The 14535-nt window shown below is 38.0% G+C and overlaps 2 protein-coding genes across 6 annotated transcripts; both read right to left on the bottom strand.

Moving 5' to 3' along the window:
* Positions 1 to 233: 233 nt before the first annotated feature.
* Positions 234 to 11943, bottom strand: LOC147556095 (putative WD repeat-containing protein C2A9.03). 5 transcript variants are annotated; one of them, XM_086663847.1, is made up of 12 exons: positions 11524 to 11860; positions 11183 to 11244; positions 10868 to 10992; positions 10521 to 10688; positions 10360 to 10446; positions 5252 to 5386; positions 5038 to 5148; positions 4860 to 4951; positions 4679 to 4784; positions 1193 to 1279; positions 691 to 1105; positions 234 to 554 (listed from the first exon to the last, which is right to left on the bottom strand). In XM_086663847.1, the coding sequence occupies exons 3-11, from the start codon at positions 10985 to 10987 to the stop codon at positions 692 to 694; spliced, it is 1320 nt and encodes a 439-aa protein (XP_086519973.1). In that variant the 5' UTR covers positions 10988 to 10992; positions 11183 to 11244; positions 11524 to 11860; the 3' UTR covers positions 234 to 554; position 691. The 5 variants fall into 5 exon arrangements, with proteins under 5 accessions (XP_086519973.1, XP_086519975.1, XP_086519974.1 ...); XM_086663849.1 differs by having other exon boundaries at positions 11529 to 11839; XM_086663848.1 differs by lacking the exon at positions 11183 to 11244 and having other exon boundaries at positions 11524 to 11943.
* Positions 11944 to 12127: 184 nt separating this feature from the next.
* On the bottom strand, positions 12128 to 13363 carry LOC147556094 (uncharacterized). Its single transcript, XM_086658573.1, has one exon. The coding sequence runs from the start codon at positions 13361 to 13363 to the stop codon at positions 12128 to 12130; it is 1236 nt and encodes a 411-aa protein (XP_086514699.1).
* Positions 13364 to 14535: the final 1172 nt, after the last annotated feature.

Below are 14535 nucleotides of genomic sequence, written 5' to 3'. Positions count from 1 at the left end.
CAACAAGTTTCCTGCCAGCCCTACCTCAAACACAAACCCTACCTCTTGTGTTCTGCCAGAAGCCAGAAGCCAAAAGCCTTCACTTCCAAGGCCAAAAAAATCAATGAGGATCAGCTGATTGCATCCACCTAGATCAGAGGGTAACCCACTAATCTGTACCATCGCTTGTCACGGACGTTGCCATCATCTAGTACTTCTCATATTAATATGCAATAAAATTGACTAAATCGAGGGACATGACAATCCTTTCTAACTTATTCACTACTTGATAATCATATAATTTCATATTATTCATTATAAAAGAAAAAAATATATATAACTCCATCAATGACATAGTTCCTGCCTCCGATTGCCAACTAACAAAATGTTGTCCCTCACATCAATAAACACATCAGATTTTGTACCCATCCAGATGAAAATAGTTTGGCAGGCCTTCCCTGTTGTTCAAGAAAATAAGCTGCTTTCTTTATCCTTCTCTCCAATGACCTAAAACATGGATTTTATGGTTCTTTGTACATAACCTCTCCTTTTGTACACCATTTTAAGGTAAATATCTGCATTATTGAAGATAGGAGAGTGAATTCAGGAACTTCAATACTCTCACAACTCTTGAATCAGCTTTTCCTACTTATACTATGAGATGATTACCATACTGATATCATGGTTACCAAGTTGTATTGTGAAGAATACCTTATATGAAAGAGTCGATGTATGAATAATTCCGGCATCTGCTATACTCGAAGAGGCTGCCATAAGTACGATCCCAAACTCCAATGAAAAGTGATTCTGTATCTGGGCTGAAAGAAATGCCAGATATCTCGCCAAAAAAATCGATTTCCTGCTCCTTTTCATACCCATTCTTTACATCATAAACATGGACAAAATCTGCAGGCTCTGCTGTTGCCATGAACTGCCCATCAGAGGAAAAACGGATTGATCGGGCGGCTCCAAGGTTGCCCCCGAGGACCGCAACAGATTTAGAAAGATTTCGGGTGTCCCAGACACGGCAGGTTTTATCTTGGTTTCCGGTGGCAAAAGTAACACCATCTGGGTTCCATGCTGATGCAAATGAATAATCGAAGTGCCCGCGGAGAGAAGTGATAGTCTGCACAGGTAAGAAGATCAGAGTCAACACGGGGTTTAAAGCATTTTAGTGTCCAGCAAATGCATAAGAAAATGAGAGAATTAAGACCTTTCCAGTTTGAGAATCCACCAATAATCCATCTGGGTCGTCTCCAACAACGACTAGGAGTTTACAGTCAGGACTTAGAGCGGTATGCTGCATATATAGACAAACAAATAAAATATCCATATAAATTTCAAAAAACAAAATAGCCATAAAAGTTTCAAAAATTTATTAGTCACATATGTGCAAGTGAGAGAATGCTTTTCTATTCATGAAATGAGAAGTGTCAAGAAATATTGTAACCTATAATACCTCATGAAGTAAAGACAGTACTAAGGGATCCTTCGTACTCCGCATTCTCTCACTTGCACATATGTGACTAATAAATTTTCTATTCATGAAATGAGAAGTGTCACGAAATATTGTAACCTATAATACCTCATGAAGTAAAGACAGTACTAAGGGATCCTACAGTGCAAAAGCGACAATGCTAGACAAACCCGCTTCTCTTTAGAGTGACAACCCCAACAATCTTATGGATTCTACCCAACAGAGGAAGTGGAGGCACTACCTTCTAAACTCAACTTAATATAATTAGACAACAACTAGCAGCAAAGAAATGAAGTTTTAGTTTTCACTGGGGCACCTGGATGTAACAATAAGGGCAAGCAAAGGTACTAGGTAGGCAACTGCTTAAGACAAATATCCATGACATCATTCGGAAATAGACACTCAATCATAGCTTACCATTGGACTATTCAATACAATTTAGATTGGAGGCCACACTCAAAGTAACAGATGACATTAGTATATATTAATGTTTCCTAGGCAACCTGGGGTCCACCTAGATATCTTCTAGTGGTGCTTAATGGGTCGGGACGCCCTGGTCGGTCTAACAAGGATAAAACAATCTTTAGACATAAAATCACTTGTTGGCATGCATATGACATGCTATAGTTGTTTACTGTACATCATGTATTATATATGTAATATATATGTAATATATATATGTAATATATATGTAATATATATATGTAATATATATGTAATATATATATATATATACACATGAACAAACATGATACAATCTACATATATACACGTTATACACAATATAGCATGATATATATTCAACATTATATTATCATATACATTTTTTCAATGAAGAATTTGAATCAAATTAAACGAGAAATTTTTACACTCATATTATAAAACAGGTATAGCAGAAAATTGCTAAAAAAACAGAAAAGTCTATGTTGTTACAATTATAGCATCCCAAGACAAAGTGAATTCCAAATAAGATTTGAATGTAGCCCATTTATCTCCACTAGACCATCTATGTAGCAAAACTTCAATTTCTTCTATGATGTCTTCCACTGTAACTTGCTGGATTTTAAAGGTGGAGCTGTTCCCCACTTTCCAAATATCCCATACAATCACATAAGGAATAGTATTCCAAAATCAGACTCCCTTTTTTTTGTTTCTTAATAACTTCCCATTGCTGAAACAGTTTATGAGTACGTCGATGCCTACTCTCAAGACAACTTGTAACTGGTCGAGAAAAATTGCCAATCCTTGCTTGTAACTTCAGGGTAAAAACAAATGGTCCCGTTTTCCTCTCCCTTCTTGCACATAGTGCATCGATTAGGTCTAATGGCCACTCTTCTCCTGAGCTAATCCTCTGTGGGCAGCAAAGCTTACCTCAGAACCGGCCCAAATATTAAAACTGTCTGTGGTTGGGATCCCCTGTCTCCATAACAAACTAGGGCTCTCAAAATTTTCAACCTCCCCTTTCGTATAATTAAGAAACCACTGTTTTACTGAGAGGGGATATGAGGTTCCATCACGCCACTTATAGGTTTGGTATCCTCTTCATCCAACATTCTAACTCGATCCAACTTATTCAACAAGCCAGCATCATATTCTATCTCCCAATCATTATGTTTCTCTAAGGTTTAAGTTCCAAGTTACACTCCTTTGGCTTGCTACACAATGGTCATTGCCCACCAAGGTATGAAATCTCGACAAATTTTGGTTGAAATTTGCAAAATATGTAGGAAATTTAGATTAGGTGCACGAAATGACACTTACAACTGTTTCGTGCATGGTTCCCACCGACACGAGGGGAATTTCAAAATTTTCACCGACATGATGGACATTTTGACTGACATAATAATGGAATTATGGAAATCTAGCAAAAAATCCTGAGAAATAAAAACTTAAAACATTTCTCCTATATTTTTTTCATCATCGTTTTCTTCTTGATTTTTCATAGATATCCTTGATTTTTATGTTATGTTTTAATGTTTTTTAAATCTATCTGATTAATTTACCCCTTGACTTAACTGCCTAAATTGATTTTATCTTAGTAACACCCGATATAACTGTGTAATTGACGATGCTTTCTCAAACTAACATAGTTTGTTAATTATTAACTATTACTAGTAAGAATGTTATCTTTGAGTCTTATTATCCAGAAGTTATTCAATTTACCCCCGGTGTAACTGTATAATTGTTAATACCCACTCAAACTAATAGATTCTATTAATCCGTTATATACATCATTTTTATGCTTCATTATGATTTAATAATCTTGTTATATAAAACTGCATCGCATTTCTATCATTTCCATGGATTTGTAAAATTTTCACAGTAACCGAAATATTTGTATGAAGTATATTAAGTTTTGGAGTGAACGAAATTTTATTCCATGCTGACCAAACGCTCTTCCATAGAGGCTAAAGTAAAGAGCTTAACATAGAGAAAATTTAGTGGTGTTGTAGAAACATGGGCATCATATCATGCCAGACCCTCGTAACTTCACCATTGCCAACTTGAGTCGTTCTGATTCTGCCTAACCTCTCTTTATGATTGTACATCCCTCTCCAAACTGATCAACCATAGGCTTCCTTTCTAATATTATATACAAATATTATATCACAATACCCATATAATATTATACATATATACATGCATTACATATTTACATATGCATATAACATTGTGTGATCACGGTCCTGACGGGGCCGGTCCAAGTCAACCTAGCCCAGGACAGTTTAGATCACCATGCTGGCCCGTCGATGTGACAGGCTGACCCATCAAATGACAGACTGGGCCTGCCTTAGACGGGTCATTCCGGCCCATCTAAATGACAGGCCATGCCTGCCTTAGATAGGCCACTCCGGCCCATGAAACACCACTAAATGTTCCAAGGTTTGATTTTTGGTTAGGACAATCTTCTTATCTTCTAGATATCTTACCAAAAATATCTCTTTCTATATCTTATCCCTTTATGGACTCTAAAATTGAGCTCTTGTCTCATAAATGTGTTAGCCCCATGGAGTGTATCTAATTAGTCAGGATAGACTTGCGTCACACTCAAGTGTTACAAGAAGCTCCACCCTGCAGATTCCCCGACCTCTTTCTCGATACTTCACCAGTCTAATCAATTAAATCCGATAGAGATGATAAAAACTACTACTTGCACATGAAAATGCTTGTCAATCAATTATAAATTTGCATAGGTAAAGCAACTAGTCATACAAGACTTACATTTACTGGCCAAGGAAAGTGGAAGTGATTAGAGAGACAATATCTTTCCATATCGAAGTCTCTAACTCCACCGTCGTTGTTTGAAGCCGTGAAGTGAACAACGCCACTGAATGAATCATTGAGCAAAGTCAGCAAAAATGCAAGTACATGAATACTTAATCGCGTTAAGAAAATTACTTACCTTGGACTGTCATAAATCTCAACAGCATTTGTAATCGCATTATCATCATGAGTTGTTCTTGAACAAAAGCTAACTCCTGGATTCTCTAAATACTGGATTTCCACGCAAATTAAGATTAGTTTACCCATTTGTTAGTTCATGTGATTAAAAAAACAAAATTACAGGAATAAGAAGTTACCATGCAGATAAGTTCTCCTTGAAATCCGCCGGCCACTAGCAAGTTATCTTTTACTGCCAGTGTACTAACTTGAATTTGATTAAATCCTTCTAATACACTTCCAGGATGCTTCTATAACAGAGTAAGAAAAGAGAAGATCTATGGAGAAATATTCGGCTATATAAGACCAAGTGTGCAAAAGCAATCAAATAACTTTTGAAAAAACATTATAAACCTCGTAGGGCACGACATGTCCTGCAACGTTGAGTACTTCTGATGTAGTGCAAGTTAAGGAGGACCAATGAATAACGGAAAAGTGAGACATGAGATACACATCGTGCTTTGACGTTGCCCATACCAAATTCCTCAGCTGTGGAGTAAAACAGAATAAAGTTTGTTGACCATGCCATACACACATAGATAACCAGCAAATGCTTTCTTAAGATAAGACCCAAAACGGTCAAGTAAATGTCCCTAAAGGTGAGAACCTTACAGTTTTCATGTATAAAAGTTACATTTTATTCGAGAATTTATAAGCAATCACCAGAACATTAGTATTTAAGGCAGTAGTTTACATGTCGCATCGAAGAATAAACTTCAAAATCAAATTGTTATAAACTCATAACTGTATACGCTTTAAATCATGTTCATATAAGTGTACATAATATATAATGGGGTGATTTTGCCTCACTTTGCAAATTTCAAAAGCATATGCTTCACTTTCGCCCCTAACGACTTTGTTACATATAAAAATATTTGTAATCATGTAACTAAGTAATTGCAACTTCTCCAAGCTACTCCGTCCTAGTCCCCACCCCCCAGTTAGCGAACAAGCCTCCATGAAAAAGATTAATAAGATAGAGAATACAAAATGAGAATACAAGTCAAACCCCTCAATAAAAAATCAACATCATGAGATTTTTGTTCTTCGTTTCATCAGAAAGTCTTCCTTCTTTAATCTTTTCTGCATGACTAAAATCTTATATGCACTAAATGTAAATAATCCTCCTATAGGACCTATACGCTACAACTATCATATCGAAGATCCTAGAGAAGATGTTAATTACATTACGTCATTACCATATGTCGAAGGCAAGAATATCCTAGAGAAGATTTTATATACATCTTTAGAGATAAATTTTGGATCCATCATTTTATCTTACTTTTAGCAAATTGAATTCCCTTCTCTGAAAAATGCATTTTTTGTGTCCCACTTCACCTATCTGGCATGTCAATTTTCACCTTACAAAGATATCTTCAGTTGAAAAGTTGTGTGCCTTATATCTGATCTTAAAATGTTAATTCAACTGTGTATCTCTTTAAGAGAGGGAAGATTGTCTTCCTTAAATCTACATTGGTGGCTCCATTTGTCTCTCTTTTTACTATGCCTATGTCAGTGGTCAGAGAAGTTGAGACCACGATGAGGAATTCCCTTTGGCATGATAAGCTAGAGGTACGAAAGACCATTGGGTGGCGTGGGAGACTCTTTTTAACCTTTCAGAGAAGGTGCCTGGGAATCAAAAATCTCCAAGCGACCTTCTTTCAGAGCCATGCTTTAAAAAGCGGCGCCTAGCCGGCAAGCTATGCGGCATAGAGCCGCTCGACTAAGACTCGAAGTCCTAGTCGATTTCACCAGACTAGTTATCCAGCGCCTGAGAGCCGACTAGGGCCGACTCGGCTAGTCGGCTAGGCGCCGACTAACTCAGTCACGGCCAGCAGATGAGATTTTTTTTTTTAAACCCAAGTTCTCAACAAAAAAAAGACAGTTAAAGCCCGAGGGATAAATGAAGAGTTTTTCTAGGGTTATATACTTGAACTTACATGGTATCTTCTTTCTTCAATTTTCATGGTATCTTCTTCCATTTTGATAGTATCTTCTTGTTCTTCTTCTTTACACGAGTCCTTTCAGTTCGTTTTTTTAAGAAGAGAGAGGGTAAAATGCTGTATTTTACTTTCTCTCTCTAGAACTCTCTTTTTAATTGCAGCCCTTTTTACTTTCTCTCTCTAGAACTCTCTCTTTAATTGCAGCCTAGGAAATTTATTGGGGTAGATAGGGGGTCAGCTAATTTTCTTGGAAAGATAAAGTCTTTCAAGGCTACCATTATTATATTTAAACCTAAAATAAATAAGAATAATTTGAAAATCTGAATCTTCACATCATTATTCATATAATTGTCTAAATAAATAATTTAGACCCTTAAGAAGAGTTTAAGACATTTTTCTTTTATCAACTAAAAATGTTTTAGACCCTTAACAAGTATCTATTATATATATATATATATATATATATATATATATATATATTAAGTTAACCGATTAAATCCGACTGGTCCCGTTGTAGTCCTGACTAGTAGCTAGGCCCGGGTCTGCCGACTAGTCCCGATTTTCGATTTTTCGAGCTTAGTTTCAGAGTAGCTTTGGCGTTTTAACGTGGACGATAACAATCTTCGTATCCTTATCATTAAGGAGAAGTATGGGGCGGATCAGGGTTCATGAGTTACTTTGGAATGGAAACTTGTGAGTGTACAGTCTGGAGAGGCATCTTTAATCGGTCGACGGTCTCGAAACCCATTAAATTTCAATTGGGGGATGGTATGATAATAAAATTTTGGATAGATACTTGGCATCTAGATAGACCTTGATGGAAGTCTTCCTTTGATTTTTTGCTCTTTTCCTTAAGAAGGAAGCAAGCATCTTTCAATAGTATGAGGTTTATGAAGGTATTGTTTCATGGGATCTGGGTTTTAGAACAAATCTTAACGGTTGGGGGTTTGATGAGATGGTCGCGCCCATTGAGGTTTTTAATGACATTATTCCAACCGAGAGGGAATATATGAGAAAATAGAAGCTGGATATGGTTAATGGGTTTTCAGTGAGATCGTGATATAAAGCTAGTAGCTATTCTTCTTTAAATTGTTATTTATCGGCTAAGTGGACTTGGAAAAAGGAGAATCCTTTGAAGATTAATTTCTTCGTCTGGACAATTTGCCTAGAGAGAATTCCGACTATTGACAATCTACAGAAAAGAGGAGGCGTATGCCTAAACCGTTTTTACGTAACAAAAGACATACTGCTAATAAAATACATACGTTTTCTTTCTAAGTGGTCATCATCTACGACTATACGTCATTACTACTTTCATAGGCGTACACCTTACACAGAAGATGCGTACGTTTTTTTCTTGGTCAAAACTCTAAAATACGTACGCCTCGAGGCGCACCTCGAGGCATACACCTCAACTGTTTTTTCAAACATTGGTCAACACTGCAAGTACAATCTGATAGAGATGATGAGTCCAAAGTACTTGACCAGGACCTTGATGAGAAATTTTATGCATTTAACTCGTCGGGGTCGAGTTTTCTCAAGCCCGGGAGAATTGATAGAGATGAATGGAAACAATTGTTTAAGGCATATGGGAGACGTCAAAAGAAGGATTGCCAGACCCAAATTCTGACTTGGCGTGTCTTGCATGAATGGCCCACTTAGAACCTTGAATAATGCGGGTCTGATCCACATGTCTTTGTGGAGATTCTACTAGTTTCTAAGTATTAGGATGGTTAAGTGTCTTTAATGTCTTTTAGTGTCTCTTTAATGTCTTTAATGTCATCTAGTGTCTCTTTAATGTCTTTTATGTCCTAGGAGTTTAGAAGCTTAAAAGTCTAGAAGTATGGGATGTTAAGGGTCAGTTTTAGGCTATATATAAGGGTTGTATTCTGCTGTTTGAGGACGGACAGAGAGTATTCCAGCAGCTAGTTAAGCTTTATGTGTTTGTGTGATGCAAATACCCCAAAGGTGTGATGCCTAAGGGCTCTAGGAGTGATTCCTAGTTTGTACTGGTGTGATACTAGTGCGTTATTTCTTATATCTATAATATAATCAAGCTATTTTCTTCCTTATTTCCAACTTCCCATTTCTGTCCTACATCAGTTTGGTATCAGAGCGAGGTTACATGATGGCAACTAGATCCGGACTTAGGAGAAGATTAACTGAGAATGAACGAGACGATATCATTTTTGAAATTACAGAACGACTCAAAGACGTGCAAAACAGACTAGCTAAGATGGAAACTCGAAGACACCATCTTGCTAAACATCCTGAAACTGCAAAAGGAGATGAGCCAGCCGGAAGTAATGAAGAGAAAGCTCTAGAAAATGAAACTTTATTGGATTATGGAATCTATGAGTATAATGACCTAGAGGAGGAAGAAAATAGTTCCCATGTATCTGTTGTTGGACTCGTTACCACATCTCTAACAGTGGAAAACGAAGAAACTAAAGACATTGTTGATCATCAAAGTGTTTCTATCGAGGTGGATTCCCATCAAGGATATTGGATTAATTGGAAGGAGCACCCACATACTGACTATACAAGGATTAGATATGATGAGTTCAAAGTACTTGACGAAGACCTTTATGCATTTAACTCGCCAGAGTCGAGCTTTCTCAAACCCGAGAGAATTGATAGAGATGATGAGTCCAAAGTACTTGACCAGGACCTTGATGAGAAATTTTATGCATTTAACTCGTCGGGGTCGAGTTTTCTCAAGCCCGGGAGAATTGATAGAGATGAATGGAAGCAATTGTTTAAGGCATATGGGAGACGTCAAAAGAAGGATTGCCAGACCCAAATTCTGATTTGGCGTGTCTTGCATGAATGGCCCACTTAGAACCTTGAATAATGCGGGTCTGATCCACATGTCTTTGTGGAGATTCTACTAGTTTCTAAGTATTAGGATGGTTAAGTGTCTTTAATGTCTTTTAGTGTCTCTTTAATGTCTTTAATGTCATCTAGTGTCTCTTTAATGTCTTTTATGTCCTAGGAGTTTAGAAGCTTAAAAGTCTAGAAGTATGGGATGTTAAGGGTCAGTTTTAGGCTATATATAAGGGTTGTATTCTGCTGTTTGAGGACGGACAGAGAGTATTCCAGCAGCTAGTTAAGCTTTATGTGTTTGTGTGATGCAAATACCCCAAAGGTGTGATGCCTAAGGGCTCTAGGAGTGATTCCTAGTTTGTACTGGTGTGATACTAGTGCGTTATTTCTTATATCTATAATATAATCAAGCTATTTTCTTCCTTATTTCCAACTTCCCATTTCTGTCCTACATCACAATCAGCTTCTCAATAACTCTCATGAGCAAGTTCACACCCAACCGCATAGTTCTTCTCCTACTTTTATTTAACAAAAGAAATAATGCTGATACTTAGCATTGACTTTGCCATTTTGCACAAATTAGAATTCCTCAATAAATAATGCACACATGCATATATCTCATAGTAGTTAACACTAGAGTTTTTTTTTTTTTTTGAAGCTATTAACATTAGAGTTATGGAAGCTAACTCATACCTGGAAATGCAGAATACTTGATTTCGCAGACCTTGTATTCCGCTGAAACTCGTAATAGTTCCCACCTTTTTGTGTTGATTTACATTCCTAATTGAAAATAGAAGTCAAAAAAAAAGTAGAGAAGCAAAAACATGACATAGTAAGGGAAGGATGTTTATTACCTTCTCTGACTCCTTTCCAGAGTCATCGATATTTTCATAATTTTTGTATTGTTCTAATCTGGTCTGGCGGTACTTCTCCCTGGTGATGCGTAGTCTACCCCACGGGATTCCTTGGATATCTGCCCCTTTCCTTGCTAGCGCAGCAGAAATATCTGTTATCTTATTGTTCTGCATACGAACCAAAATATTCTTCTTAATAACGATTTGTATCATTTCTCAAATACTAAATGCATAATATGAGGAAGCCTAACATGACTGAATAAAATTAAAGTATAAAGCTAACATTTGCGAATTGAAAGCTTGAATACACTCAACAAAGAGATGGGGGGAGGGAAAAAGAGTCGAACCAATTGGTCATCTTCATCATCTTCCGAATCAAATTCACCAAATACTTGTTCATGGATTTCTTCATGGAATTCTTCATCCATACCCTCGTCTACATAGCCAGCTTCATAATCCTCAGCCATGTAGTCTGTATCAAACATATTAAAGTATAACCACATGCTGAAATGTTTCTCTTGTAGGAGAGGGCAGAACCAAGTTCACAATCATTTTAGATTTCTCAAAAAAGAGAACTTTTCTGTGCTAACTAACATTCCAAAACCCTATATACTATGTGACACAAGATAATGAATGAATTAAGAAAAAAAAAATATGTTTACCTGCTGATTATACCAAATTATAAAATCTCATGAAGAAGCTCAAGAAGAGACTGACGTAAACCCTAGAATTGAGGAAGAACATATATAAAAATCATTGTAGAAGCATGGAAATTAAGCCCTATAGACAATCATTATTGAAAAGAATAACACACGGACAGGGGCATACCGAAATACAAAGAAGCCATTTTCAAAAGAGAATCATAGAAAAGTTTATGAAACAATCGTCAAAACACAAACCCTAGAAAGAGAGAGAGAGAAGGAGAGAGAAAGAGAGAGAGAGAGAGAGAGAGAGAGAGAGAGAGAGAGAGAGAGAGAGAGAGAGAGAGAGGTTGAGGAGGTACCTGACCTACGAGGAGAAGAAAGACAAACTCTCCGATCAGGCGATCAAGCTTGACTTGTATCGGTAATCGGTACTGGTCTAACAAATCGAAGTCGAGAAAGGAGGGGTATAGACGGAGAAGAACGGTAAGAGGGGTATAGACGGAGAAGAACGATCGGTATCATCTGTCTGTCCCGGTTTGCTGGTTGATTTTTGTACTAAACTGTGTGCGGGTAGTGGTCAGCAACGTGCCCTGCCGTGCCGGCGTGGTACCCAGGCGGGCGTGCCAAGCAAGCTCACTTAGAAGTGGGAATCGGACCGGGGGGCAGCCTGTGGGCAGAGAAAGACTCGAGTCAGGTGGTATTGACAATTCACAGTGATGACCATTAGGTGCACGGACGGGGCAGACATGTAAAATGTTCTTCTTTGCCTCCCAATGCCCGTTTAATTTGACGGGCAAATAAGATAGTAATATTGCAAAAATTTTTTTTTTTTTTTTTTGAGGAAATACACATAACATTCAAATAAAGGTGTTACAACAGTACACCCACACCACAACAACGATGAGGGGTAAAAGTACATAACAACAACGTTATCCCTGGGACTAAATTAGAAAACTCCCCAATTCAAGGGGGTGAAACGCCAGCTGCCAACCCGTGTGCCATTGAGTTGAATTCACGTGGGCAGTAAGCCAGAGTTAGCTTCAGCTGACGCGTGCGGGCTCTGAGATCGTTGATTTCATCCATTAAGCGCCACGGGATCGTTGGTTCGACGGTCGAGATTAACTCTAGCAAAACCCTAGAGTCACCTTCAATGATATAAAACAAATCCCTCCTCTCTTCGGCCATTTCGACCGCCGACCGAAACCCTAACATCTCGCTGTGTAATGGCGAAATCGGCAAGAACTGATCTGTTCGAACATCTTGTATACTCCCATTCTCGTCTCTTGCTACTGCTGCGCATGCAGCTCTGCTCTCTTTGTAAGAGCCATCGAAGTTGATTTTGATGAAACCCATCGGTGGAGGACACCATCTGTCTGTACTGGGGGAAAAGTTAGAGGAAATCGAGTTGAAGGTTAAAGAACCATACCTTAGATCTTCGCATGTCTGCCACCAGCATCTGTTTATATCCGGAATTTTGTTTCGAAGGATAAGTTCATTTCTAGCTTTCCACCAGTTCCACATTAAAGTTGTAATCTTATACCACTTATCTTCTCTATGATTCTGAGATTCGAGTATAATCTTGAGTCGATCTACTGGGTTTATACTCATATGAGTTTGGTTATCTTCTCCAGCCAGACTCAAAAACTGTTTGAACATTGGACAGGAACCAAAGAGATGGTCTAAGGATTCTGGTTCATTTAACTCACACATCCGACATGATTGAGGTATAGCATCTATCCTTCTCCCTATGTTACTGAGATTATCTAATCCATCATGTATAAGTTTCCATATGAATATTTGTGTGTTTGGTTTCATCTCCTTCATCTTCCAAAACTGCTTCCATGGGAAATTTTGTGCTTTTTCACTAAGATTTGGAAGTACTTTAATCTCTGTATAGTACGACTTTGGTGAGAATTTTCCGTTGTCTGTAGGACACCAAATTAGCCTATCCTGTTTAGTTCTAGAAACAATTTTCATCCCTGTGATAGCCTGAACTGTGATATCATCGAAATAATAATTTATCATCTGCATATTCCAATCGTTAGTTTGAGGATTAATTAGGTCTGCGACCCAAAAGATATTGGATGGAAGATCTCTTTTCATGATGGGCCTGTGGTTGGGTGTAGATGGGATCCAAGGGTCTAAATTAATCTTAACAGTCGAACCATCACCTATGATCCATAATACATTCTTCTCCATGATCTCTCTTGTGTGGAGAATAGATCTCCAAAAAGGAGAAGGAGATGGAGGGGTAGGGGACGACCAGAAGTCGTCAAAAAAGACATATTTGCCCTTCAATAACTTGACCCAGACTGCTGTTGGGTTGGTCAATAGTCTCCAGGTCATCTTGGCTATAAGAGCCTCGTTGACCTGTGTTAAGGTCCTGATGCCTAGGCCCCCTTTTTGTTTGAGGCAGCTAATAATGTCCCATCGAATAAAATGAAGTTTCTTTCCATTTTCCACATGGCCCCACCAAAAGATACGTTCAGCTTGTTATAGTTTGTTAATGACCCCTCTGGGTATAAGTTGATAGCTAAATAGGTAGGTGCAATATGGGCCCAATACGGATTTAATTAGAATAGTCCGACCCGCTTGAGAAAACATTTTTTGTTTCCAACCAGATAAAGATTTTTGAAATTTCTCGATTAACCACTCATGGCTTTTAATTCGATTACCTGGTTTGAGAAGGAGAGCTCCTAAATACTTAGCTTGGTCTGTCATGATTGGTGCTTTGAGTTGGTTGATGAATTGATGCTGGATTGTCCCTGGTACTCCTCGGTTGAAAAGTAGAGAAGACTTCTCGAAGTTCACCTTTTGCCCCGAGAATGCTTCATATTGAGCCATGAACTGTAAAATGTATTCTAGATTTGTAGTATTAGCATTACCAAAGACAATCAAGTCGTCCGCAAATAATAAATGTGTAATGCTCGGACAGGCTTGATTGATCTTATACCCTGTAAATTTCTTTTGATGTTCGTAATGAGAAATTAAGAGGGGGAGTGATTGGGAGGTAAGAATAAAGAGATAGGGTGATAATGGGCACTCTTGTCTCAGGCCTCTAGAGGCCGTAAAGTCGCCCACTAAATTCCCATTAACCTTGACCTTGAAACGGGTGGTAGAAATACAACACTTAATCAATTTAAGGATTGTCCCCTGCAGTCCGGTGGCTAAAAGGACTTTATCAAGAAAGTCCCAGTTGACCCTATCATAGGCCTTGGCCATGTCCATCTTAAGAGAAAAAGCCTCATTTTTTGATTTAGATAAATTCATAGAGTGAAGAAGTTCCTGGGTGATGATAATATTGTCCATAATTTGACGCCCAGGAACAAAGGCATTTTGGGTCCAAGTAATATTGTCCTCAAGGTAAGGTC

The sequence above is a fragment of the Eschscholzia californica genome, unplaced genomic scaffold, assembly GCF_041429995.1.
Source record: "Eschscholzia californica isolate CP2 unplaced genomic scaffold, dmEscCali1.0.p SCAF_2, whole genome shotgun sequence".
Taxonomy (NCBI): domain Eukaryota; kingdom Viridiplantae; phylum Streptophyta; class Magnoliopsida; order Ranunculales; family Papaveraceae; genus Eschscholzia; species Eschscholzia californica.
This window is presented reverse-complemented; position numbering and strand designations above follow the sequence as displayed.